A 27,862-nucleotide genomic window follows, 5' to 3' on the forward strand; every position below is an offset into this window, starting at 1 on the left:
TTTATTCCATAGGTCAAGAACACGAAGGCCAAACACTGCAATACAAATACCTTGAGCATGAACAAGAACTGTTTTTCACCACCACAGGTACCAGTTATTTTCTACCTTCGAAATATCTGGGGTCATTCTGTGCTAGTGATGAAGGCAAAGCAGATAAGATGTTGCTGAGGGAGAAAAGACCTTGGGCGATCAAGGAAAACAAATGTGCTGTTGTCAGCCTGTAGATAACAAAAAGACACAAGGAACCTAACTCAGGAAATTTGGGGCATTCCATTAAAACTGCAAGTTTGATGATTGTTACAAAATGTTGAAAATAAAAGGTATGTGTCCTTTAGGTGAACTTAGCTCATTATAATGTGAAAACCACATCTCCAAATCTTAAGCTATAGCATCCTAGATGGACCCCTGCTTACTAAGCATCTGTAGTAATTTACAAATCTACTACACCTTTAATTCGAAGCGAGAACACAGGTAGCCAGTAAGAGCTTATTGTGAAATCATGAGCTGCCAATGATAAGTATAGTATGCTAATTAATCAATTTTTGTAAATATAAGCTACGATGTATAGGCCAAGGTGTGCTGGCTTTGCGGAGTTTTCCACACAGCATAGACATGAGCTTTGAGGGTAGGTATTCTATCTATTAGTTGTGGATCGGCTCTTTGCACACAGGGGTAAAAAAACCCAGATTTGGGAAACACAGATGGTCACTTCACTAGAGAATGTGTCACTTTGTCAGTCAGATATGACAACTCGGGGACGCTGAGGAAGCGACTCGTGTTCTGAGGGGCTGCTCTTCCCGGGCTTCTTTCACGTACCCTGCAGAAAGAAAGAAAGAAAGTTCATTTTTCCTACTACCATAAACTCATTGTAAAATACAGAGATTCGGAGCCTTCTCCGGTGCCCGCTATTCCCCACCACAACCCATTTTTAAAATTATATTTGACCTGGAGCCCATCGCTGCCCCCCCACACCGGCGAGTCTCCTCAGAGGACAGCGCCGCCAGGGGGCGGCCCCGCGCCCTTCCCGCCGCCGGCCCCACAAGATGGCGGCGGCCGGTGTGACCCTGGCGCTGGGGGTGTCGCTGGCGGCGGTCCTGGTGGCCGTGCTGTGGCGGCGGCGGGCCACGGCGGCGGGCGGTGCGGGGCGAGTGTGCGTGGCGGTGCTGGGCGACCTGGGCCGCAGCCCGCGGATGCAGTACCACGCGCTTTCGCTGGCCCGGCACGGACGCGGCGTCGACCTGCTGGGCTACCTCCGTGAGTGAGGGGCGGCTCCTTCCCCACCCTCACAGGGGACGGCGGGCCCGGTTCGAGCGGCGGCGGGGCGGCGGCTGGGGCCGGGGCCGGGGAGGTCGCTCCTCTGACGGGTGTCTCCTTTCCGGCAGAGAGCAGGCCGCACGGCGACGTGCTGCGGAGCGGGGAGATACGGCTGGTGCCCGTGGCGGAGCTGCGGGGGCTGCGAGGTGGGTGCCCGCGGAGGGCAGGGGAAACGGGATTTATGTGGAAAAATAAACGGGATTTATGTGGAAAAATTAACAACCCGAAGGGGGTTCGGGCCTCCCTGCCGCGGGAGGGTGCTCGGGGGGCTGCGCTGGCTCAGCATCCTCGGTGCCCGTTTTAAACGCTTCCCTCTGTGGTATCTGAGCATGTAAATATAGTTCTGATGCAGGCTGAAACAGGGACTCCTTGAAAAATATAATTCTTATATTTTATTTTTTTTTAGCTTCTGTGTATGTTTATCCATACCTCCCCCCATTTCTTTCTATTGCAAAACACACAACGGGAATTTGTAGGAATTGAGACACATTTGCTAAAACCAGGTTTCTGTGTTTACAGCGTACCGTTATTTTAAACCTTTCTGTGCAGACCTAGCTTGTTCTGTACAAGGTGCACGTTGCTGGAGAAGCTGTAACATTCTTACCAGGTTTTTCTGTCATTTTCCAGTTGGTCCGAAGCTTTTCCAGTATGTCATAAAAGTCATTGTGCAGGCAGTACAATTACTGTACACGATGCTGACGATAGATCGGCCATCCTATATTCTCCTGCAGGTATGTTTTGTGCTGGGACTAATATTAATAAAAATAAATAGTACTACATGACAGGGTATTTTTAGCAGTGTCAGACATTGTTCTAATTATTTGAGAATTAAAACTGGCCTAAGCGATGGTGTAAACCTATATCAAGCTATTTATTTGGCTCTAAACTTGGGGTTTTGTTCTTCCTGTTAATTGTTGAGCTTTGAAACGTCATTGGCCTGGGCAGTAGTAAAGAATAAATCTTAACAGAAATGTTTATGTGTTTATTGGAGGGGAATTTTGATCCTGATCCAGTGGTAAAATTTGAAGTGCCAGCCAGTCTTCATAGGAGAAACTGGCAGTTCTGCAGCTGGTGGATACAAAATTGACTCTGTTCATTAAGATCCTTTAAAGCAATGTAATTTCAATCGTTTGATCTTCTTTTTGGGTAGCTGATGGTGTTTGTCACTTGATCAGAGTCTTATGCTATTTTTTATTTGTTTTATTTATTAAACAGAATCCTCCGGGCTTACCTGCTATAGCTGTTGCCTGGGTAGCGTGTCTTTTCTGGAGAAGCAAACTGATAATCGATTGGCACAACTATGGATACACTATAATGAGCCTGAACCATGGCAAAAATCACCCGCTAGTACAAATTGCAAAATGGTTTGTACAGTAATTTCTTCTTGTCTTTGTAAGTCATGTACCTTTGCGGAATTCTGAAGAATGGAAACCAGTGCGGAGAATATAATTAGCGAATGGCTGTTTCCATGAAGGTTTTCTGGATTTTGCAGTGTTAAACTCCTTTCTATTTCAGAAAGCACATTCTGTAAAACGCCTTTGTTAAACACGTAGGAAGGCGACTGATGAAATAGGCAGGTTGCTTTTATGTGCATATGCAATTTTTGGTCTTGTTGTTAGAATGACTTTTTGTGTGCTGGGTTTTTTTTATTCTCTAATCGTACTTTACACTCCAGCTCATCTTTAAAGGTCTGTTTCTTGCTGAATCTAATTGGTTACATGTAGGTAGAGATTTTTAAAGGCTTTTTAGTGTGCTGTTCTTAGGTTTTAGAGGATAAGGGAGTCGTGCTGTGTCCCTTCTCATACAGTGATTGCTTCAGCATAAGGAGTCAATCATTGATAATTAAATTTCAGTTATGGGGGGCAGTTGGGTTTCATTTGGTTTCGTTTGGCTTTTAATTAGCATGGGCCCTGGTGGGCAGTTGTTGTTTAGCTGATGCGATTGCCTGCCTGTGATTTCTAACTAAGATTTCATTTTTGTTAGGTATGAAAAGCTTTTTGGGCGTCTGTCTGACTATAACTTGTGTGTCACTAATGCAATGAAAGAAGATCTATGGGTGAATTGCAACATAAAGTAAGTCACATACTTCTAACAATTAGTATGTTAGTGTGTGTGAAAATGAAAAGAGATTATTCTGGATTCAGAGTAATCTTAGAAAACCAATTTTCCTGAGCCCATCCATCACTGCTGAAACATTAACTCAGTTTTGTAATGAGCTAGTGGAGCCTGGGCATTCAGGAATCTTCATTACCCTTCATAATTAACACCCCATTGACTAGAAAGTGGCAGTCCAGGTGTTATCAAAGTTTGCTGCCAATCTGCCTATGGAAAGGAAATGAGGCAGACATTGCTGCAGTTTTTTAACAATTAGTTTGCCCTGCAGTTTTTTCTTTTGCAGTCAAAGGGCTTTAAGATCAAAGTTGCTCAGGAACAGTTATGAAGTAAGCTAAGAAATCAGGACAATGATGTCTGCGGTGTTTGCAGTTGCATTACACCCCTTGGATACGCACACGAGAAAGGGGTCCTTTGTTACAGGACTGATACGTCCACCTCGGGGTATTCCAGCAACCTTTAGGAATACAGAAAGTTGTAAGACTGGGGAAGTGTGGCTGGAAAGCTGCCTGGTGGAAAAGGACTTGGGGGTTCTAACTGACAAGCGGCTGAACATGAGCCGGCAGTGTGCCCAGGTGGCCAAGAAAGCCAGTGGCATCCTGGCTTGTATTAGAAATAGCGTGACCAGCAGAAGCAGGGAGGTGATTGTCCCCCTGTACTCAGCACTGGTGGGGCCACACCTGGAGTATTGTGTCCAGTTTTGGGCACCTCAATACAAGAGAGATATCGAGGTGCTGGAGCGGGTGCAGAGGGGGGCAACGAAAGCCGGTGAAGGGCCTGGAGAATAAATCATACGAAGAACGATTGAGGGAGCTGTGACTGTTTAGTTTGAGGAAGAGGAGGCTGAGGGGAGACCTCATCACTCTATAACTACTTGAAAGGACACTGTAGAGAGGTTGGTGCTGGGCTCTTCTCACAAGCAAATAGTGATAGAACAAGAGGGAATGGATTCAAGCTGCAACAGGGTGGGTTTAGACTGGACATCAGGAAGAAATTCTTCACAGTGAGAGTGATCAGACACTGGAAGGGGCTGCCCAGGGAGGGGGTTGAGTCACCATCCTTGGACGAGTTTAAGAGTCGCTTAGATGTGGTGTTGGGGGATACGGTGTAGGGAAGAACTTTGTAGAGTAGGGTAGATGGTTGGACTCGATGATCCCAAGGGTCTTTTCCAACCTAGATGATTCTATGATTCTAAGAGTGGAAAAAATTTTTGCTATATTGATTTACTTAATTACTTTCTGCATGATGTTGCTGTAGCCTGTCACTCTATACCATATACTTTTTGTTACATCTGTTTCTTATTTAACTTGTGAATGTGTTTCATTGCAGGGCAGTAACCCTGTATGACAAGCCAGCTTCTTATTTTAAGGAAACACCATTAGAAGTTCAACATTGTTTGTACATGAAACTTGCCAAAGACTATGAGCCTTTTAAACCACGGTATGTGTAGGTAAAGCATGTACTTATTTGAATGGCATAAAGTTATTGCACTTAGTTACTAGAAATACCTTTTCACGTGGTCACAAGCTGCTGAATATCAGCAGGGGGGGGGGCTCTGTGTGCTCTCAGCCCACAGCTGGTGCTGTGAAAGTTTCATGGTCACTAGGAGAGGCCAGAATGAGCGAAATCATTGAACTGGGGTAACACAATTGCTTGGTGTGTGAAATAGTAGAAGTGTTTTGTTTTTAAAAATGTTGGCATAAGTAGTGAGGGGATCTGTAATAGAGTATCTCCAGGGTGGAATTCGGCAGTTGTCTGGTTCCTGTTGGAACTAGATGACAGTGATTGGAAGCTTTATTAACAGCATCCCTTCCTTTCACTTACTGTGGAGAGCTGTCAGGATATTGGTCTGAGTGTCAAACGTTCCTCTCTGGGTGTGTGCAGGATGTCTCCTACAGGAGACTGCTTTGACAGGGTGTTACTTTATCCAAGTAATGCTTGAAAAAGTAGCGTATGGCGGTTTCTATTTGGAAATGTTCACCGTAGAATTATAGGTTCTGAGTTTAATTGAATAAATGTACTGTTGGCCTCTGCTCCTACTATATGTTAGAGACAGCTGGAAGGAGAGGCTGTTTTCTGAACTTATTCAGGAAAACACTGTTAGAAGATGGAATCGTGCCTAAAGCAGTAGCGTCAGTAGGCTCTTGGTAGCAATAAGGAAGATGAAAAATGGTCTCTCTTGTGATCAGGTATTTCTCTGCAGCTCGGTACTGTAATGACTGTGTGTCTAAAGAAGTCAAGCAGCAAATCTGAAGCAAAATGTTTGGAAACCCATGCCAGTTAAGCCTAGTATTTCCTGCTGTAGTTGTTGGCTGTGTTTGTGTAGTCCCTACTCAGAAAATTGTGTTTCCGTAGTACAGAGTGTCTCAGTTCGAACGTTGAGAGCTCTGCCTTTACAGAAATGGATGGAAAAACTGGACATGTGATAAAAACCAGAGGACGGCCGGCTCTTCTAATCAGCAGCACAAGCTGGACAGGTTTGGAAACAAATGGTTATATTTTTAATATTTAACCACTGCTTAACAAAAGATAAAATAAGGGCTGTTTATGCTTCCTCACGCTTGATGCTCTATAGAGACTTACATCACCAGTGGTAGAGTTACTTTTTTTTTCCTGCATTTGGCTGGAAGAATTTAAAGACGAGTTGTATATGATATGGTGATTAAAAAGGAACGATTTTTAAAATTGTATTTTAATTACAGAGCTACAGTCTTGGAGGCTCAGCTTCAAGAATGCTTCCCTGCTGCTTTTTTTAACTTTCATTCTAGGCATACTGTCTTCTGTGGTGGTGTAAAACAGACAGGGCAGTGTAAAACAGGGCAATGTCGACACTTAATTCCGTAGCTTGAGAAACTAGATGTTTTTAACTTGATAGCCTTGGGGATGTGCAGTATTTGTGGCTTGTTTGTCTGCTGTGTTCCCAATAAGGGGAGCAAATAAGCACTGTGTATGGTTAGAGACTTTTATTTATTAAAATAGTTATGGCAGATTTTTAATAGGAAAGCATGGTCCAGACGTAAATTGTGGAGGTGAGGAAGATCTTGATTGTTGCTATTGAAAGACTATAATTCATTATAAGTGATAGAAATAGGATTGTTCCTAATAAACCTTTCTCTTTCAGAGGATGAAGACTTTTCAGTCCTTTTAAAAGCTTTAGAAGGTAGGTATGAAGGAATTAATCTCACCTATTCAAAGGGGAATGGTTGTATTCTGGACAGTTATGAAGGGTTTTGCTAAAGAACAGTGCTTCCATATTCAAGTGAGAGTGCAGGTGTATTCAATTAATTAGCAATTGTTTAAGTGTAGTAGTTGAAATATAGAAGTGCAACGTCTTGATTCAAGTAGAGTAGTTGTCAGGAAGAATTATATTTCTAAGTAGCTTGTAAACTGCATTTCTGTTTTCTGAGCTATTACATATGCTCTCCATAGACATCTGATAATAAGGCAGAGGGGAATATGCATTGTCTTATTTTGTAGACTTTGCAGCTGCTAAATTGATACATTGATATATTGAGACAGCTGATATGGTAGAACAAATGCACGAATAGTGCATTCTTAACAGATGATAATTTACTTCTATAGAAGTCTGTCAATTTTAACATTGCTAAATTTACTACTATATTGCTAGGTATATGATTGTAAAGAAATTACAAGAAGTAGGAAGCTAAGTGATTAATACACTGTGACTGTTCTTAAACCAAGTGTCTGTGTATTTGTCGACTCTAAACAGTGTTTTATCTCTCTCCAGATTACGAGCGGTTTATCAATGAAGGAGCCAGGCTTCCGTCTTTAGTATGTGTGATAACAGGTAGGAGTTCGTTCGCGTTGGAATCCTTTCAGTGCGGATAAAGAAGACTTCATTCTCACTGTTGTTCTATGGTGACTCTTCTGTTGCTGGTGACGAGAGAGGAGGGACCGTTGTCTTTATGTCTGGTTGTAAGAGCAGTGATTTATAGTTGGACTGTTACAGCCGTGTAATCATGGCACATCTTTAAAGAGGAGAAGCTCTCGCCTTGCCCGTCTAGCGCAGCTGTGCATTACTCCACGCTCAAAAGAATTTGAGGTCAACATTGAGATGCTGCAGCAAAGGAAACTTAAAATCTGATGTTTGAAGTGTTAAAGCGGAAGGGATTTTATTTAGTGCTGGAAAAGAGGAAAAACTTGTCAAAGAAGGTTTTGCATAAAAGTTGTGTAGACAGAACGAGTGCGGTTTGGCTAACTCTCTCATTAAGAGCAAACTAAAACTTAATGTGATTTTTTTGAAGGGCCAGCTGTGCTGATGAAATTGGGTTATTTTATGGCTGTAGACAAAATACAGGTCAAGACCAGGGGATATCGATGGCGATTTCTTCTGAATACTGAGTACACAAGAAGTCTAGGTTCACACTGCTTTCAAGGGGACTTTGTCTTTGATGTGTCTTTTTGGGGATTGTGTGTGATAACCTTTTTGATGTTCCTGGTGCAACAGGAGTTTGTCAGCTGTACAGTAGGATGCACAGACTATCTTCAGTCATCTTGATAAAAAAGACTATCATACATATATCTTTTTCTGTTTTAAATAGGTAAAGGACCTCTAAAAGACTACTACAATGGCCTGATAAATAAACTGAACTTAAAGCATATCCAGATCTGTACACCCTGGCTTGAAGCTGAGGATTACCCTCTTTTGCTTGGTAAAGAGTGGATTATGGTATAGGCGTGAGAATGTGTGGAAAAACAACTTATTAAAGCTGGAGAGAGCTGATACAGATTTTGCAGAGGAGCTGGTAGAATGTAGTAAGCGAATGAAGTTGCTGGTTAATGATGGTATACATGTATTCTCTTCATAGTTTTGATCGTGCCAGCAAAATTGCTAAATTTCCCTAAATACAGGTTGTTTTTTTTTACTGTTACCCAGAGAAGTCAGCATAGTGTCTGCGCTGCTGTTTTAGCCTGTTTCGTTTAGTTTCATTTCTTCTAACTACTCTGAAGTACAATGCCCCTGTGCATGTCCCAGTTTACTTTCAGGGTCACTTCAGTAAATGAAATCCTGAAGCGTTTGGCTGAGTGACCAAGAGTTGCTGAAATTCTAAATTAATACATCCTTGGAATAGCATTCCCTCAGCACGTTCATTATATTAGCATAAAGCGTGAGTAAGCTTAATAAAGTAGTGACATACGTACTCAACTTGATCTACATCCTGCAAGGTTAGAGCCTGCCAATTTGTATGGATGTAAAACACCATGTTTATTTGGTACTTTTATACTAATGAATATAATGTCTATAAAATCATGCTGTAATTTCTCTGTTGTGAAATCCCTTGAGCTGGAAGAGGTCGCTAGTGAGCCGTGCAGCTCATTCTGCCTGGATTGTGGTGGAGTTTTTCTGTGCACTTAACGCATTCTTGGCAGATTAAGAGGCAGAAAGGCTGTTTTAAGATACACGAATCTTTAAAATTCCCTTTAATTTCATATGCACTATATGTTTCTAAAACCTGACTAATTTTAGTCACAAAATACGTTGTGCTGCTTTTTTTTTTTCCCCTGACTGTTTGAAATTGCGTCGGTCTGGATGGTGTTGAAAATGGCTCATTTTTAGCTTGCGTTACCCGAAGTAGTACATAAATAGAAAGGTTTACAGTAAGACTAGAAGAGCTGCTTTTAGAGAATTCAGCTTCTTGGCTGTTCTGTTTGCTTTTCAGGCTCGGCAGACCTGGGGGTGTGTCTCCATAAATCATCCAGTGGTTTGGATCTACCCATGAAGGTGGTGGATATGTTCGGCTGTTGTTTACCCGTGTGTGCAATATATTTTGAATGGTAAGAGCTCGTTTATTCCGATACGGTTTAAGTGGGTGATATAAACCTGTATTCTTACAAAGCAAGAGTTTAACACCTTCTGCATGTACCATTGAGATTCTAGTATTATGACATAACCCTGTAGTCCTTTGTTTCCATACACTTAATGTAAAAAAAAAAAAAAGCTTCCTTCCGCATGGAGATGTCTGTGTTCTGTGAAGGGGCGAGTGAATGCAGAGTCAGCCTTACAACTTGCAGCCCTTTGGGGAAATAGTAGCTTTTATAAATAAAGATACATTATTTGTGAAGATCTCATGAACTGGATCATGGACAGATCTTCCTTGAAGGTTAGTTCTAAAGTAGGTTATTGCCCTGATTTTTAAAGTGTGTCCAGATGTGTGGTGCTGTGGTGGTTGGCACTGAAGTCGTTGACCCTGGCTGGATACGAGGTGCCCACCAAAGCCGCTCGATCGCTCCCCTCAGCTGGACAGGGGAGAGAAAATATAACAAAAGGCTTGTGGGTCAAGATAAGGATGGGGAGAGATCATTCACTAATTACCGTCATGGGCAAAACAGACCCGATGTGGGAAAACTAATTTAATCTATTACCAGTCAAATCAGAGTAGGATAATGAGAAATAAAACCAAATCTTAAAACACTTTCCCCCCACCCCTCCCTTCTTCCCGGGCTCAACTTCACTCTCAATTTCTCCACCTCCTCCTACCAAGTGGAGCAGGGGGACAGGGAATGGGGGCTGTGGTTAGTTCATCATGTTGTCTCTGCTGCTCTGTCCTCCTCAAGGGGAGGACTCCTCACACACTTCCCCTGCTCCAGCCTGGGGTCCCTCCTATGGGAGACAGTTCTCCACAAACTTCTCCAACGTGAGTCCCTTCCATGGGGCACAGTCCTTCAGGAACAGACTGCTCCAGTGTGGGTCCCCCACAAGGTCACAAGTCCTGCCAGAAAACTGCTCCAGTGTGGGCTCCTCTCTCCACGCGGCCACAGGTCCTGCCAGGATCCTGGTCCAGCACAGGCTCTCTGTGGGGTCACAGTCTCCTTCGGGCATCCCCCCGCTCAGGTGTGGACCTCCACGGGCTACAGGGGGATCTCCGCTCCGGCACCTGGAGCATCTCTTCACTCCCCCTTCTTCACTGACATTGGAGTCTTCAGGGTTGTTGCTCTCTTATATTCTTACTCCTCCCCCTGGCTTCGATTCCTGTTGTGCAGTTGGGGTTTTCCCGCTTAAGTATGTCATCCCAGAGACACTACCACTGTCGTTGATGGGCTCAGCCTTGACCAGACTTGTCTGACAGAGCCAACGCCAGCCATCTCCATGGGGGAAGCTTCTTGCAGCTTCTCACAGAAGCCACCTCTGTAGCCCACCTGGCTACCAAAACCTTGGCATGCAAACCCAATACAGGCACAAAGGCAGAGTGCCTATATGTACTGTATTGATAGATTTAGATCGTCTGACATAGAAGGGAGAAACAATCTTCAAACATTTTAAAACTATCCCCTTCATTGCATTTCGTCAGGTACGAAGCTGATATCAAGACATCCAGGATCAGAATGTTAGAGAGACCCCAGCATGGTCTCTTCGGATGTCACAATGCAACTTTTTAAATGCGTATGTCCCACTCCCTGCTTTTTGTCTCACGACTTTCTGTGACTCTTGTTCACAGTTTACATGAACTTGTGAAACACGATGAAAATGGCCTGATATTCAGGGACTCGAATGAACTTGCAGAACAACTAAAGGTAAAGGCTCGACTGATTTTTCTTTCCCGATAGCTATAAGCACAAAGGTGCTGTCACGTGTGCCTTTCATCTTGTGTGTTTTGCACTCTCAGAAGATTTTGCTTTGCCTGGTGAATGTTACTGGCCTCGCTTTGTTTGAATGTGAAGCTGAAGCTGGCAAGACCACTTTAAATATTGTCATCGTTATAAGGCCAGACCGCAGAGCGCTCTCTTACGGCAACATTGAACTTGGGGGTTAACATTGGGGAGGCTAGAATGAGCCTAAAATGTAATATGATGATATTTTTTCCATGTTTTTCCATTTTTCAACTTACAGATGCTTTTCCTGGGATTTCCTACGCTGGAAGGCAAACTTCACAGCTTCAGGAAAAACCTCCATGCGTCCAAGCAGCAACGCTGGGATGAGAGTTGGGACCAGACCGTTCTTCCTTTGCTTGGGCAGAATGAGTGACTTTTTATGGGAAAGGATGGGGTCAAAAAATGTAATACATTCCTGGAGCTGCGTGGATTTGATAAATAGTGAATAAACACTTTCTACTGGCAATAGTTGCAGTTTTTAACTACTCCTTCTTGGAACGAGTGTTGGGACACACCTCTTCTTTTACAATTTGAGCTTCTCGTGTGAGTAAGAACAGTGCTGAGAGTGCCACCGAAAGTCCTGAGGGAAGAGGTGGGTCCTGCGCTGAAGAGCCTGAGTCTCGCCGCCTGGGCTGCCCATCCTTCCTTAGCGCTTGGGGTGGATCTTCAGAAAGTGGGAGGGAGGTTTAGTCACCCTAGGAGTAAAATCTTCACTTTTTGGTGAAAATACTTGAATATATCTATAAACTATTACCAGCTCTACCTGTTGTACACTGAGTACTTAAGTAGGTGCTTTGGGTATGTTTTCTTGTGAGTGGGAGATGCCTTTTATTTGAACTGAGGATACAGTGGGGGTTTTTATTTCTTCAAGCAGTTAATATTCTTGGCTAGTCTTCCCCAAACGAGCGCTGAACACCCTCTTGTATGATTTTAGTGAGACAGAACCATTTGCTTTCAAAGTTGTTTTCCTTTCTACGGTGTGTGCGAGAATATGTCTACCTGGACTTTGGTAAGGCCTTCGACACCGTCCCTCATGGCATTCTCCTGGAGAAACTGGAGAATCATGGCATAGACAAGTGTACCCTCCGCTGGATAAAAAACTGGCTGGATGGCCGTGCTCAGCGAGTTGTGATTAATGGAGCAAAATCTGGTTGGCGGCCGGTCACCAGTGGTGTCCCTCAGGGCTCAGTTTTGGGGCCAGTCTTGTTCAATATCTTCATTGATGATCTAGATAAGGGGATTGAGTGCACCCTCAGTAAGTTTGCGGATGACACCAAGCTAGGTGGGAGTGTTGATCTGCTTGAGGGTCGGAAGGCTCTACAGAGGGACCTGGACAGGTTGGATCGATGGGCCAAGACCGATGGGATGAGGTTCAATAAGGCCAAGTGCCGGGTTCTGCATTTCGGCCACAACAACCCCAAGCAATGCTACAGGCTTGGGGCAGAGTGGCTGGAAAGCTGCCCAGCAGAAAAGGACCTGGGAGTGTTAGTGGACAGCCGGCTGAACATGAGCCAGCAGTGTGCCCAGGCAGCCAAGAAGGCCAACGGCATCCTGGCCTGTATCAGGAACAGCGTGGCCAGCAGGAGTAGGGCAGTGATGGTGCCTCTGTACTGGGCACTGGTGAGGCCTCACCTCGAGTGCTGTGTTCAGTTCTGGGCCCCTCACTACAGGAAAGACATTGAGCTGCTGGACCGTGTCCAGAGGAGAGCCACCAAGCTGGTGAGGGGTCTGGAGAACAAGTCCTATGAGGAGAGGCTGAGGGAACTGGGCATGTTTAGTTTGGAGAAGAGGAGGCTGAGGGGAGACCTCATTGCCCTCTACAACTCCCTGAAAGGAAACTGTAGAGAGGCGGGGGTTGGCCTCTTCTCCCAAGGGAATAACGACAGGACCAGAGGAAATGGTATGAAGCTGCGGCAGGGGAGGTTTAGATTAGATATCAGGAAGAATTACTTTACTGAGAGAGTGGTCAAGCACTGGAACAGCCTGCCCAGGGAGGTGGTGGAGTCACCATCCCTGGAGGTGTTTAAGAAACGTGTAGACGTGGCTCTTCAGGGCGTGCGCTAGTGCCCGGGATTGTTGGTTTGTGGTGGGGTGTTGTGTGTGAGGTTGTGGGTGTGGGGTTTAGTTGGTGGATGCTGCTTTTTTTTTTTTTTTTTTTTGGGGGGGGGGGTTGTTGTTTGTTTGGTTTTGTGTTGTGTTTGTTTGTTTGTTTGTGTGTTTTTGGTTTTTTTTTTTTTTAATGTGGTTGGACTCGATGATCTCAAAGGTCCCTTCCAACCACTAAGATTCTGTGATTCTGTGATTCTGTATGAAGGCGCAGCCGCTGATATGTGACAGTTTTATTGAATGCTTAGAGGAAAACAGGCCTTTCCGTGAGCGTTATCCTTGTACGCTGAAGCGGATGCGCCCATTTACCTTGAGAAAGAACATAAAATTTATCCCTTTTTGAACAGCTGGATAGAAAAGGGAAAAATAAAACCAAAACGTATTATTAAAGTGTGTGTAACTTAATAAAAGGGCACTTCACTTTCCGAGTGCTCACTCAGGTCCACCCTTCAGCTTTTTATTGTTAATACCAGGATTTGTATGCAGAGCTAATGCTTACAAGATGCTTTTTTCATCACCTTTTTGATTATAAAATAGCTGTCAGTCACTTAAGGACTATATGTGCTTGGTTTTATTGTGTGGTTCCTGCTCTTCAGAGTTCCTCCTTCAGTGGCAGTGGATGATGACAGTGGGTTCCGCACCAGCGTTTCTAAACCCAGTTACTGAGGAATTGTCTGATGCCCGCTTTTGTCAAGGTGGACAGTCATCTCCCCTCCTGCGCCCTGCGTACAGGAGACACTCTCTTGTGAAAAAAGATTGTTGACAGCGATTTGGTTCCGCTGGTGGGAAAGTGAAAAGAAAAGTCCAAGTTTCTTACTGCAGGAGTTTGGCAATTTCACTAGTTTATTGACTGAAGAACGATCCATAAAGATTTAATTGCTGTTTTGGGGGTTGTTTGTTTTTTTTTTTTCCCTACTGTTTTGAAGCAAAATCCTGTCTGGTAGTTTGGCCGTTCCCCTTTAGCCATTGATGTGACATGGAGTTAAATTAGGCACTTCTCTCATTAAACAGTAATGCCGAAAAGCTGTAGAGAGGCTCCATCTTCCTATAATAGAATTTTTTAGATTGAAAATGAGTCATCTGTGGAGAACTTCTGAGTGACATGAAGAATTTTGTGAAGGGCAGATGAAGGAGCTCCCGTCGGGGCTGCTAGCGTGCGTTCACTTGATAAATAGAACCTTTGAGTTCCTCCTTCTCGGGGTGAGGTAGCTACGACCTGGGGTGGGGTTACTTCTGTATTTCCAACTTAATCCTAGCGGTCACGGCCTCCTTCAGCTTGGCAAATAAGATGATTCTCTATTTCAAGTTACCTATTGTCCATTTTCTCTCCATTATTACAGAAAGAGAGGGCTAAAATCTTTGCTCACCTTCTTTTAAGGAGCTTTTGAAACAAGGTATAGAAAAGGAAAGTCAGAAGAGGAGAAGGAGCAGCACATTGGATTTTTCTGCTTCAGGCCCGCTACTGTCCAACAGGAAAATGATTACCGGGAAGTTTCAAAGAAGGTGAGCTCAATTCTTCCTCCTTGCAGTGCAGGTAGAGCGTCGCTGCCGAGTACCATTCTTTTTGTATTTTCTGGCCAGGCTGAGAGGATGGGTTCCTGATAGCTAATTGTGAAAGCGACACTTCTCGCATGAGAGAAGTGGAAATCAGGTTCTGATTTTTGTCATCGCTGCAGAGTAAAGATGAACCTGATTTACAGCGATTACCTCCTCTTACAGCATCGTGTAAGCTTGGGACACTGTCTGCTCCGTTCACTGTAGGTATTATGAATTTTAAGATAACCCATACTGCAAGTATATACAGACAAGTATAAAAAAAAAACCCACAGAGTAGGCAATTACAGCTGGTTTTAATATTAAAAAAACATTTATTGCTATGAAACATTGTTTTCCTCCCTTGTGAGTGTGAGATACTCACCTTGTGATCCTGCGGATGTGCCTCCATTATTTACAAATCAAAACACAGTTGAAAAAAATAATGAATACACTTCACTTCTGTTGTCTTCTACAGAATCCAAGTGTGGTATGATCAGGGTTTTTTTTTTCCTCTTGCTTGAGGCTCACAGATATTTTTGGGGGCAGCAGCTCCTTTATGTGCTGACAGTTACAGGAAGAAACGTAACTCCCTTTGACAACGGTCCGTGCGTATAGGTGTATCCTCGGTGCCTCCCGTGTACGTTTCTAGGATTCAAGATAATCCTGTTGCAAGGACGAGATGCCTCCTTTTGGTCTGAAAATCCTAATTATGTCACGTTTCCCAAGTCTATATAAATAGCTGTAGAATAGTTACGTTTGGCTGCAGGTCGTAGAGAAAAATACTGTTGCTGTGGACTGGAATAATCTGCCATCCGATCCCAGCTTTCTCTGTAAAGGGAAACACTGGGAATCATGTTTCTGCTTAATAAAAGGAAGAGCTGTTAAAGGGAGCTAGAGGCAAGTGCTTATCCATATGTATTTTTAAAAATCAATAGTAATGCTTCTGCTATGGACTCAGCATAATTGTGTGAATGAACTAATTGCTGTAGAGCTAGTAGACTGCAAGACAGGCTTCTGAAAAGTATATGAAGAAAAAATCCAAAATCCCTGTTTTATTTAATCTCTAGTTGTTTTTTTTAACCCTCCAAGAACAGCTAAGATAAAGGTTTTAGGCTGCATCTCGGGTGTTATCGCTGTGACAGCGCTGCACAGATGGTTTTCCTTCTTTAAGCTTCTCCCTTTTTTTAGTTTCCCATCGCCACCGTGTTGTCAATTCATCTCAATTCGGCACGAACAGTTGTGAGCTCTGATGGAGCAAAAGGCTAAATTGGTCTCCTGACCAAATCCATGTGGAAAAGGTACTGCTTTTATAGAATCATAGAATCATCTGGGCTGGCAGGGACCTTCAAAGGTCATCTAGTCCGACCTTCCCGCAGTCAGCAGGGACACCCCCAACTAGACCAGGTTGCCCAGGGCCTCGTCGAGCTTCACCTTGAATATCTCAAGGGAAGGGGCCTCAACCACCTCCCTGGGCAACCTGTTCCAGTGTTCCACCACCCTCAGAGTACAGAATTTTTTCCTAATATCCAATCTAAATCTCCCCTTTTCCAACTTAAAACCATTGCCCCTCGCCCTGTCACTGCAGGCCTTTGGAAACAGACCCTCCCCAGCCTTCCTGTAGGCCCCCCTCAGGTACTGGAAGGCCGCTATGAGGTCTCCCCGGAGCCTCCTCTTCTCCAGGCTGAACAACCCCAGCTCCCTCAGTCTGTCCTCGTAGCAGAGGTGCTCCAGCCCCCTGATCATTTTGGTGGCCCTCCTCTGGACCCGCTCCATCAGGTCCATGTCCTTTCTATATTGAGGGCTCCAGACCTGCACACAGTGCTCCAGGTGAGGTCTCACCAGAGCAGAGCAAAGTGGCAGAATCACCTCTCTGGATCTGCTGGCAACACTTCTTTTGATGCAGCCCAGGATGGGATTGGCCTTCTGGGCTGCGAGAGCACATTGCCTGCTCATGTCCAGCTTTTCATCCATCAGCACCCCCAAGTCCCTTTCCTCAGGGCTGCTTTCTAATACCCCATCCCCCAGGCTGGATTGATAGCCAATCTTTCGGGCAGATCACTCTTAAATCCAGGTCTAGGATAAAGAATCTCACTGTTGGACAATACCCATCACCAAAAATACCCTGTTCATCTTTGTTACAGATTAAATCATGGGGAAAGGCCCAAACTACTGATAGAGTTGATGGAAAAGGCACATACCGAGTTCAGCCTGGAAGAGGTGATACGTGTCCGGGTTCCGAATGGTGGAAGCAACGTAGACCTCGGGAGGTTTTCCGTCCGCTCTGCAAGCGGAGAGTTTTTGTAGCATACCAATAAGGGCTAAAATGATCTCTGGATCGTATACCACATCTGCACAGAAAGGAAAACATGCAATATTTATTGAGAATTGAGCAAAAAGCAGAATGAAAGCTACAAAACAAAACCATAAAATATTCATCTTGCGGGAGAACATGATTTTCATATTTTGGGGTTAAGAATTCCCAAGAGGAGATCTTAGCAAATGCCTCTATTTGATGTGCTACGTGAAGTTGCCCTCGTCTCTAATATCACTCCAAAACCGCTAAAAATCAGCGCTCCTTTTTGTAAATAGATAGTCACATATTGTGTTTAAGCCCCTCCTAAGGGAGGCAGCAAAAATATTGAGCGTTGGTGCTCTGTCCTTGGCAGAACAAAATTGTTCCAAACCTGTATTTTAGGGGCTGTTTGCGAACGACTTGGTTTAACTGCAGCAGAGTAGAAATAGCAATGAAAGGTAAAACTGATCATTAAGGGTACAAAATCAGCCTTACTAATTAGCGCTTGCGTTCAGGACTGATACTCAAGAGGTGGTAGTTTACTCCACAGAAACACCAAGGTGTGCAACCCAATAAGGCCGTGTCCTGCCGTAACGAGGAACAGCAAATAATAGAGAGATTTATAAATCACCTTCGGTTTTGAATTGCTTTTCCTTCCCGAGTCCCGCTTGGGCTGGTCTGTGTGTTCTCTGAACAGTACAATCAGCGTTAGGTGACGTGCAGTGACTTCATTTTATAGAATTCACATATTTAATGCATCATGTGATACCTTTGATGACAAAGGCAGTATATTTTGTCTTTTTTTCCCCCCCCTGAATCCTTAGGTAATTTTTGCTTTGCAAAGCCCCCCAAATCAGGGAGTAAAATGCTGTAGCTACAGCTAAGAAATTTTGCTATTGCAAAAAACAAAACCTCAATATTTTCCATTATTAGTTTTTTTTATAAACTCCCTTCAGATTTATACATGGGCAAGTTCCAAAAAAGACTTGTTGTTTGTGGGGTGTGTTCTTTCAAACGTGTTATCCCTCAAGAGAATGCTAAAATTGCCTGTTGTTATTGATGAGGCTTTTACGAGTTGACAGACTTATCATCTTCCATTTCTGGATTTATAAAAAAAGGCAGAAGGCAAAAATAATTTGCTTTTTGGCATTACATACGCAACTGCTGGATGTTGGAAAAAGAGGGGATGGTGAAATGAACTGGGAGAAGATCTGTCAGATGCTTCCAGCGACGGTAACTGGAGCGGGGCTGAGTGATTCCTGCACACAAACACCTCTGCGTTTCTCCCTCTGACTTTATTCCAGCCCGACGGCAGCCGCTGAGGCACCATCACAAAAATACCTGCTGCGATGACGACGTCGGGCTGAAGATCCGAGAGTTCTTTTTCTGTAACTAAGCCCCAGTCCAGTTCGGCAACAATTAATTTGGGGTTTTGACAATTTGTTGCTTCCGCCTCCTGGCCCCGGGGCTCCGTTTGGATTCCACGGGTCATTGCGGGCTCCAAGACAAAGCCGTTCAGACGGATGTTTTCCTCCAGCGCCTGCAGGACGCCGGGGTGGCAGTCGCTGAATACGTACGCCTTGGGACGGCAGGATTTACAGACTGCGATTCCAGTGAAGCCGATCCCGCTTCCCAGCTCCAGGACTGTCCTGAAGGGTAATGGAGTGAAAGAAGGACTTATTAGGACTTTGAATTGAGTTAGGAAATCGAAACATTCTACGTATATCTAAAGGTAAAATCAGTTACAGATTGTTTCAATAATTTTTGAGTAAACCATCTACAACCTAATCTTTGTTTCAAAGAACGGGGAGAGCTGGCAAACACCGCTGATGCGGTTGTAAGCATCAAAATGAATTGCTTTGAAAAATCTGCTTTTGCTAATGGTACAAAGCCTTTCCACCACAGGGATGAGATACGTTCCCACCTGGTTGTAGACTTCTACAGCACAGGTGTCTCCACCCACACTGGTTGTCCAGTTCTTTTCGTAGTCGGTGGAGAGAAACTGGCCCTTCAACACAGTTCCTTCCCTGGTGCTGTCAATATTTTAAATTAACTTTGCTGAATCTTTCCTCAGAAGCGCTTCTTCCTCTTGCATGCTTATAAACAAAGGCGGGAGGAAGAGCTCAGGTGTGCACATGGACCATCTGAAGTCAGGTGAGCTGAATCCCATCACAGAATGGTTTGGGTTGGAAGGGACATTGAAACCCATCCAGTGCCACCCCCTGCAGGGGGGGCAGAGGGGACACCTCCCACCAGACCAGGCTGAGCAAAGCCCCCTCCAACCTGGCCTTGAACCCCTCCAGGGATGGGGCAGCCACAGCTTCTCTGGGCAACCTGGGCCAGGCTCTCACCACCCTCACAGCAAAGAAGTTCTTCCCCACATCTCAGCTCAATCTCCCCTCTTTCAGTGTCAAACCCTTCCCCCTCCTCCTAGGGCTCCCCTCCCTCATCCAGAGTCCCTCCCCAGCTTTCCTGGAGCCCCTTGAGGGACTGGAAGGGGCTCTAAGGTCTCCCCGGAGCCTTCTCTTCTCCAGGCTGAACCCCCCAACTCTCTCAGCCTGTCCTCCCAGCAGAGGGGCTCCAGCCCTCCCAGCATCTCCGTGGTCTGAATCGTGGAGTGCAGTGGTTGAAGTCACTGGCTGGACAGTGCGGCAGCTGAAATCTAATTTCTTACTTGAGAGAACAGGTCAGTCTGCATCTTAAAACCTGTCTTAAAATAACTACAAGTTCCTCTCCTGGATTAAAGTTTGACTGTTGCAGAACAGAGGAGAGCAGCAGTCAGCCAGCAGCGACAGGGTGTAGCTATTCCAGTTACTTGCAGGGTAAACCTTGTATATTATGAAACTACAGTCGCGTAGCTCACAATATTAATATATCTTTCCCTCTGTGCCGCGGCCGTTACCTGTCACGGAAAAGGGCGCCGTTCTCTATCGCCCACTGAGCCAGCTGAAGCGCTGCGTCCCAGGTGACGAGCCCCGTGGTTCCTCCGGAGACGATGGCCGCGTTCTCGCAGAGGGTGAGGGGCTCCCCCGAGGGCTGGAGGGGACACAGAGAAGAGAGAGACGCGTCAGCGCAGACAATGGGGCGGCGGATTACGATCACCTGGGAAAAGGTAGGAAGCGCTTTGGGTTTCTTGGGGGGGTGTTGCTTTTAACGCTGAATTATCGTCTAGTTCCGATGATTTAACAGTGAATTATGTCAACGTGGTGTTAGTTCTTACCAGTAAGTAGCTTTTGTAACAGCGAGTGGATTCTTCTTCGTTTAAAACCTCTGCCAGCGCGTCGTAGAGCTCATCCAGGGGCTCAGCTCCCACGGACTCGTGCTGCGGGGGGAGAGAGGGCGGGGGGGGCCAGTTTCAGGACCAAATCCCCCTCAAACAGCAAACGAACACGCGTTACGTCCCATTTCAGCACATCCTCGGCCACGACGTTTTACGCTGAATGCTTTACTTTGTTAATTAATGCTTTACTTTGTTTCCCAGGAGGATAGGGAAGCTCTACAGAGAGACCTAGAGAGATTGGGTCATTGGGCCAACATCAGTGGCATGAGTTTCAACAAGGGCAAGTGCCAGGTTCTGCACTTGGGCCACAACAACCCCAAGCAGCGCTACAGCCTTGGGGAAACGTGGCTGGAAAGCTGCCTGGAAGAAAGAGACCTGGGGGTTCTAATGGACAAACGGCTGAACATGAGCCGGCAGTGTGCCCAGGTGGCCAAGAAAGCCAACGGCATCCTGGCTTGCATTAGAAATAGCGCGACCAGCAGAAGTAGGGAGGTGATTGTCCCCCTGGACTCAGCACTGGTGAGGCCACACCTGGAGTATTGTGTCCGGTTTTGGGCACCTCAATCCAAGAGAGATATCGAGGTGCTGGAGCGGGTGCAGAGGAGGGCAACGAAGCTGGGGAAGGGCCTGGAAAACAAATCCTATGAAGAGCGGTTGAAGGAGCTGGGACTGTTTAGTGTGAGGAAGAGGAGGCTGAGGGGAGACCTCATCACTCTCTACAGCTACTTGAAAGGACACTGTAGAGAGGTTGGTGCTGGTCTCTTGGCACAGGTAACTAATGACAGAACGAGAGGGAACGGCTTCAAGCTCCAGCAGGGTAGGTTTAGACTGGACATTAGGAAAGAATTTTTCACAGAACGAGTGGTCGGGCATTGGAACAGGCTGCCCAGGGAGGGGGTTGAGTCACCATCCCTGGATGTGTTTAAGAGCCGTTTAGATGTGGTATTGGGGGATATGGTGTAGGGGAGAACTTTGTAGTGTAGGGTAGATGGTTGGACTCGATGATCCCAAGGGTCTCTTCCAACCTGGACGATTCTATGATTCTAATACAAGCAATTCAGCTCGGCCCATAATGTAAAAGGGGCATATTTTCAAGGAAAAAAGAAAAGGGTTGTAAGCAAGATGAAAAGCGGTACCTTTTTGATGAGCTGGGTTAGAAAACATCTCCTGTACTTGGTGGGAGGAGGGTATTTTACACCCAGGGGGTGGAGAACGGTCTGAAAAAAGAACAAGGAGGGAAAACCAGTGCCGGAGGGAAGGTTTTATGGAAGCAGAGAGAGAGACGGGAGGTTTTCATTGGCTCCGTGTGTCACGAAACGCATCGCGGGTCAGTCTGGGGCTAAAGGAAGCGACGCTGAGCCAGAAAATGAAATTTGGTGGTTTCCAGTCGTTTTGCTGCTTCACAGATCCGTGGCAGCAAAGGCATTTTCCACTTTTCAGCAAGTAAGTAGCAAAACCACATGGAAAAAAAAAATAGCTTATTTAGCCCCGTTTCGTTTTTGAAGAGCACAGGGGGCTTGAGTTGGATGCGAAGAACCGGTAAATGCCAGGAAGGGAAGGAATCTGCTCTTCTGGACCCCGTGAGTCACGGACCCCGTGAGAGCGGGGTCAGCGCTCTGGGTAATTATGAGCAAAACTAATTGCTTGGGCGCACGAGGTGGTGGTCCCGGGCCATCCCACCTTACCTTGTGCAGGATATCCAGGAGCAGGGAGGAATCCGGTGAAATCCGTAGGTTTTGTTCCAGTTCCTAAAAAAGGGGAATTAAAGCTGAGGCTTTGCCGGACCCGCGGGCGGCCGCCCGGTCCCCGCCGTGCCTCACCGCACCTGCCAGGGGAAGGAGCAGAGCTGCCGGGCCGCCAGGAAGCGCCGCTGGAAGCGCGTTCCCAGCCCCGGCTCGGCCATGTCCCCGCGGCGGGGCGAGTGTCACCGGCCCGGTAGCCACCCCGCGGCGGGGCGAGCGGGGGTTCGAACCCACGTCCCCCGAGTTAACGGCCCGATGCGCCGCCGGCACCCGCGGGCTTCCTCTACGCGGCCCGCGCAGCGTGATGACGCACCGCCGCGCGCCGCTCCGACGTCACTGCCGCGCGCCGCTCCGACGTCACTGCCGCGCGCCGCTCCGACGTCACTGCCGCGCGCGGCGGCGGCGAAGGACAGGGCGCCCGCAGCGGGAGCGGAGCCGGGGGCGCCATGAGCGGCTACACCGAGGACGAGCGGCTGCGGCTGCAGCAGCTCCGCGCCCTGCGGCGGCGCTGGCTGCGGGACCAGGAGCTGAGCGAGCGGGAGCCCGTCCTGCCGCGGCAGAAGCTGGGGCCCGTGGCCGCCTTCTGGGAGCGCTTCCTGCAGCCCGGGGGGCTGTGGCGGCAGCAGGTGAGGGGAGGGGGGGAGCCGGGGGGGGACACAGCGACCCGGCCCCGCCGGACACCCCCTCCCCTCCCGCCTCCCCTCCCCTCCCGCCTCCCCTCCCCTCCCGCCTCCCCTCCCCTCCCGCCTCCCCTCCCCGGGCCTGACGCGGCTCCCCGTGCCCCCCTCCCGCAGGTGTACAAGGCCTATCAGACCAGCGGCTTCGTCCTGGTTCGGGTCCTGATTCCCGCCTGGATCATCCATTACTGCCTCAAGTACCACATCACGGTGCGTGCGGGCTCGGGGGGAAACCCGGGGTGAAGAATTCCATCGGGGTTAAACCCTGGGAGAAGCTCCCTCCCGGGAAGCAGGGAGGGAGAGAGGGACAGGCGACACCGGTTCCGGAATCACAAGGGGTTTTCTTCAGGAAGAACTTCTTTGCTGTGAGGGTGGTGAGAGCCTGGCCCAGGTTGCCCAGAGAAGCTGTGGCTGCCCCATCCCTGGAGGGGTTCAAGGCCAGGTTGGAGGGGGCTTGGAGCAACCTGGTGTGGTGGGAGGTGTCCCTGCCCAGGGCAGGGGGTGGCACTGGAGGATCTTTAAGGTCCCTTCCGACCCATTCCATGATTTTACGTCAGCAGGGACCAGGGGAGGGAAAGACCATCCCGCTGCATGGCTCAAGGGGAGCAGAGCTCTGCTATGGATGGAAGGAACAGGGAGACCTTGGACCCCTGACACCTACACAGCCCCACCCCAGTTCCATGCACTTCTTACCACCGCTTCTTCCCAAACTATTTAACAATAGGCAATTTTTCTCTCCTCAATATTACAGGAGACTCATAGGTTTGAGGACCTTACCCTTGTTTCTTCCTCTCCAAAAGAAATACGAACCTTTGTGGTCAAATTTAAACAGACAGGGCAGGAGGCTGCTGGAGACCCGGCTCATCCTGGGGCCTGGCCAGGGGGTTCCTCGGTCTCTGCTCTCCCCATCCCTGGAGGGGTTCAAGGCCAGGTTGGAGGGGGCTTGGAGCAACCTGGTCTGGTGGGAGGTGTCCCTGCCCAGGGCAGGGGGTGGCACTGGATGGGCTTTAAGGTCCCTTTCAACCCAAACCGTTCTGTGGTTCTACGAACACACTGGTTATACATCCACTGGTGACTTCCTGCCATCTCTTCACCGCTTCTTGGGGGACACAAATACCTATATTTTTGGTGATCTTTTCTGGTAGTGACCAGCTCTGGCCCCACTGCACCCCCCGGGCAGGAAAGCTCTGTCTTAACTGTTGCTTTCCCGGAGGAACGGTGACGCTGGGGATAACCGGGCGGCGGCTGGTGTGGGGAAGGGGAATGGCCAGTGTACTGGTGATGGGACAAACCTTCCGCTTCCACAGTCTTTTTGTGCTCGGAAGGTGTAATTTTATTATCCTCGGGTATTTTTTTTAACTGGTGGAAAGAACCCGGCCTGGTGAGCCTGGAACCCGGTGGAGCTTGTGTTTTAAAAGGATCGTTTTCCCCGTTTTGGAAACCCTTTGTGCTTCATCTGCTTAACATGCCTCTTTCTTTACCCCTTCCCTCTCTTCTCCCCAATCCCTTTTCAGAAATCGCCGCACGGTGTTGTTATGTCGAATCCGCGGATATTCCCAGTAAGTCCATTGATAACTTGTTTTATCTTCTAGCTCGTAAAACAGGCGGAGAAGGGGTGACCTGAGGAGAAGTGCGGGTTTGTGCCGGGGTTGGGGTGTTGGGTGCCTCTGTGAGAGCGTGATTTTTTTAAATCCTATGTGACAGGACCCAAAGGGTAATGGTTAATGGAACAGGCTCAAGCTGGAGGCCTGTAACCAGTGGTGTCCCCCAGGGGTCAATACTTGGTCCAGTCCTGTTCAACATATTCATTAGTGACCTGGACGAGGGGACAGAGTGTATCCTCAGCAAGTTTGCTGATGATACCAAGTTGGGTGGGGTGGCTGACACCCCGGAGGGCCGTGCTGCCATCCAGAGAGACCTGGACAGGCTGGAGAGCCGGGCAAGGAAGAACCTCATGAGGTTCAACAGGGAAAAGTGTAGGGTCCTGCACCTGGGCAAGAAGAATGTCAGGCACCAATACAGGTTAGGCGTGGACCTGCTGGAGCCAAGCTCCGAAGAGAAGGATCTGGGAGTCCTGGTAGACAGCAAAATGACAATGAGCAAGCAGTGTGCTCTTGTGGCCAGGAAGGCCAGTGGAATCCTGGGCTGCATAGGGAAGAGTGTGGCCAGTAGGTCGAGGGAAGTCATTCTCCCCCTCTACTCTGCACTGGTGAGGCCACAACTGGAGTATTGCATCCAGTTCTGGGCTCCCCAATTCAAGAGGGATAGGGAACTACTGGAAAGAGTCCAGCGAAGGGCAACAAAGATGATTAAGGGATTGGAGCATCTCCCTTATGAGGAAAGGCTGAGAGAGCTGGGACTCTTTAGCCTGGAGAAGAGAAGGCTGAGGGGAGACCTTATTAACGCCTATAAGTATCTCAAGGGTGGGTTGAAGGAGGAGGGAGCCAGACTCTTTTCAGTGGTTCCCAGTGACAGGACAAGGGGCAACGGGCACAAGTTGGAACATAGGAGGTTCCACTTGAATATGAGGAAGAATTTCTTCACGGTGAGGGTGCCAGAGCCCTGGAACAGGCTGCCCAGGGAGGGTGTGGAGTCCCCTTCTTTGGAGATTTTCAAGACCCGCCTGGATGCAGTCCTGAGTAGCATTCTCTAAGCAATCCTGCTTCAGCAGGGGAGTTGGACTAGATGATCTCTATGGTCCCTTCCAACTCTAAAAAAAAATTCAGTGAAATTCAGTGAAATTCAGTGAAATGCGTGGAGCAACAGGAGTGGGGATAGGAGTCGGGAGGAGCTCGGCACTGAGCGTGCCGGTTCCAGGCACACGAGCTTGGTCCCCAGTGTCCCTGAAGGTCCCCCACGCTCGGGTGTCACCAGAGAGACGCAGTCACGCCACCCCCAGCTTGAGCTTCAGTTTGCCAAGCGGAGAAGTGTCAGGTGGTTTGGTCTTTGCCGGTTTTCAGACCGGTCCCAGCCCTCCCTCGGTGCTTGGCGTAGCAAGTCGGTGGGCAGATATTCTCCTTGAGGTTTAGCTCTGCTGTTTCTGCCAGTCGCACGTTTGTTTTTTGCATAACACCTGCCTAACTGTGCTTTATCTAAAATAAAAACGTAAACGGTTCTATCCCTAACAACCACCTAGCGACGCGCTGGAGGCCGAGCTCCGCGTCTCTGACATCAGCTTAATTAATCGCTGGAGTTAGGCCGGCTCAGGAGGCCAAGGCAGAGCCTGAAGCTTTAACAAAGAGCAGTTGAGCATCAAATTGATTTCTTTTTTGAGGGATTACGTAGCTTTTTTGTGGGCTCCGGGCCGTGGGTTTGGAGACTCCCTTAAAGCTGTGCTGTGATGATGCAGTGCCGTTAGACCGGTACACGTTTTTAAAATAATACGGTCTCTAAACGTTTGGCCGCTCTTCTGTAGCGGAGAAGAAAGGGGTGAAGCAAGCACGGATTTCACATAATTTGGGATGTTATTTCCCCATCCTGGGAAACGTTGAGTGAATGAGAGTGTTCGGAGTAAGTTGTAGTAAGGTATTTTTTGTCTGGAGGTGGGGACGGTTGCAGCTCGGTGGAAGGGCTGTGCTGCGCTGAGGGGGGCAACGCTCACCATCTCTCTCGTTCCATCAGGGGGACAGAATTTTAGAGACGGGAGAAATTATTCCACCCCTGAAAGAGGAACCCGGTGAGCACCACTGATGGTGAAAAGCTGATTTCCTCCTTCGGCACACAAGGCGAGAACTGCAAAAGTGCTTTCGCTCTTCTATAAAAGAGTCTTTATTCTGCGTCTCCTCGGCTTTTCTGTGGTTTACTTTCTCCTTAGTCCATGTTATTCCAGGCGTTACTCACGTGGGAGTTTCTTTTGCCTTCGGGGAGCGTTATTGCCACGTCCTGATGATCTCCAACTCCCCTTCCTCAACTTTTTTACCTGGCCTGATGGGATCTGGCCGCAGGAGTCTTTATCCTCTAGCGCTTCCTTCTCTGTCTTCAGCCCTTTTCAAGACGGAGTCTTCCTGCCCCACGTAACCAGGGTGCTTCATACTGGGGAAGACTGGCCTGTTGCTGAGCAGGGAGTTGGAGTCAATGATCCTTATGGATCCCTTCCAACTCCGGATATTCTGATTCTAAGTATTTTGGTGACTATTTTTGGGCTAGAAATGGTGAAACCCGCAATCCAAAGGGTAACCCTGAGGCACACAAGGCGAGGGACTGGGACGGAAACCCCTCGTGGAACCATGTGTGACCACTGTAACCAGCGTTTGTGATGTCAAGGTGATGGGCAGGAGCCCCCCTGCTGTCCCTGGGGGCAGCCAGACCCCTCGTAACCCCCCTGGCAGGGACTCGCACCATCAGGGCCATGGCCAGCACAGGGGTGAAAACTCTCCTGAAGTCGAAGGAGATCAGGGACGCCGTGGACCCCGCGTTGGGCACCCACACTCAGCCCCCAGCCCCCAGGTGCCAGCTGGGCCCGGGTGCCCCCCAGGCCCTCGCAAAGTCCGCGTCTGTCTCTTTCCTCGGGTAAAAGGCAGCTTGGGGTGGGAGGGGTGACAAGGGGGGAATGAAGTGGAGGGGCAGTTGTGGGCTGCGAGAGGGTAGTAGGATCCTCTGGGTCATCACTGGGAGGCTTTGGAGGGGAAGCAGTGGGGAAGCGGAAGGGTCCCTGGAGGGGCTGGAGAGTCAGTGGAGGTTGTTGGGGGGCAGTAGAAAGTCAAAAGGGAGGCTGGGGAGTCAATGGGGGCTATTGAGGGTTATCAGGGGGCAGTGGGGCTAGTAGAGGGGTTGTGGGGGCCGCAGGGGGGCTGAGACCTGGTGCTTGCTTCCCACGGCCGTGGGGGTTCCTGCCCCATGGCCATGGGAGGTGGGGGGGGGTGTGTGTTCCCTGTTTCTACCTATGCCCCATGGTGTCAGTCCCTCCAGCGCAGAGCTCCCCCGGAGCGCTCCCCCCCCTCACTGCGGCACCCTGAAGCGAACCTTCGCCTGCACCAACCTGCTGCTGCTCGGCCTGGCCGACACTGAGGCCCCCGACGAGCGGGAGGCTGCCCCCGGCCCCCGCTTCCACACGCCGTGGCCCAGGGGTAACGCCCAGCCCACCTCCTCCCCGGTGAGTGACACCCCCGCCCCCTAAGGGGACACTGGCTGGAGTGCCCCATATCTCCCGAGGTCCCCCTGCAGGCTTCTGTGGTGCTCGTGAGGAACTGGG

The 27,862-nt window shown here is 48.2% G+C and overlaps 3 protein-coding genes across 5 annotated transcripts; 2 read left to right on the forward strand and 1 right to left on the reverse strand.

Moving 5' to 3' along the window:
* Positions 1-1,032: 1,032 nt before the first annotated feature.
* ALG1 (ALG1 chitobiosyldiphosphodolichol beta-mannosyltransferase) lies at positions 1,033-11,501 on the forward strand. Its single transcript, XM_074158528.1, has 13 exons — positions 1,033-1,254; positions 1,383-1,460; positions 1,942-2,045; positions 2,530-2,678; positions 3,298-3,387; positions 4,756-4,866; positions 5,782-5,903; positions 6,548-6,586; positions 7,175-7,234; positions 7,989-8,099; positions 9,108-9,222; positions 10,884-10,959; positions 11,276-11,501. Exons 1-13 carry the CDS (start codon positions 1,044-1,046, stop codon positions 11,408-11,410), a joined length of 1,401 nt encoding a protein of 466 aa, XP_074014629.1. The 5' UTR covers positions 1,033-1,043; the 3' UTR covers positions 11,411-11,501.
* Positions 11,502-14,995: 3,494 nt separating this feature from the next.
* On the reverse strand, positions 14,996-22,347 carry EEF2KMT (eukaryotic elongation factor 2 lysine methyltransferase). The gene is made up of 8 exons (XM_074158382.1): positions 22,078-22,347; positions 21,938-22,000; positions 21,389-21,469; positions 20,193-20,294; positions 19,875-20,008; positions 18,314-18,621; positions 16,878-17,027; positions 14,996-15,507 (listed from the first exon to the last, which is right to left on the reverse strand). The coding sequence occupies exons 1-8, from the start codon at positions 22,153-22,155 to the stop codon at positions 15,407-15,409; spliced, it is 1,017 nt and encodes a 338-aa protein (XP_074014483.1). The 5' UTR covers positions 22,156-22,347; the 3' UTR covers positions 14,996-15,406.
* A 12-nt stretch (positions 22,348-22,359) lies between these two features.
* Positions 22,360-26,459, forward strand: NDUFB6 (NADH:ubiquinone oxidoreductase subunit B6). Of its 3 annotated transcripts, XM_074158383.1 has the most exons (4): positions 22,360-22,620; positions 22,789-22,881; positions 24,186-24,230; positions 26,293-26,459. In XM_074158383.1, the coding sequence occupies exons 1-4, from the start codon at positions 22,441-22,443 to the stop codon at positions 26,359-26,361; spliced, it is 387 nt and encodes a 128-aa protein (XP_074014484.1). In that variant the 5' UTR covers positions 22,360-22,440; the 3' UTR covers positions 26,362-26,459. The 3 variants fall into 3 exon arrangements, with proteins under 3 accessions (XP_074014484.1, XP_074014487.1, XP_074014485.1); XM_074158386.1 differs by lacking the exon at positions 22,789-22,881 and having other exon boundaries at positions 22,441-22,620; positions 26,293-26,451; XM_074158384.1 differs by lacking the exon at positions 24,186-24,230 and having other exon boundaries at positions 22,441-22,620; positions 26,293-26,361.
* The last annotated feature ends 1,403 nt before the right edge of the window (positions 26,460-27,862 follow it).

The sequence above is a fragment of the Numenius arquata genome, chromosome 14, assembly GCF_964106895.1.
Source record: "Numenius arquata chromosome 14, bNumArq3.hap1.1, whole genome shotgun sequence".
NCBI classification, from domain to species: domain Eukaryota; kingdom Metazoa; phylum Chordata; class Aves; order Charadriiformes; family Scolopacidae; genus Numenius; species Numenius arquata.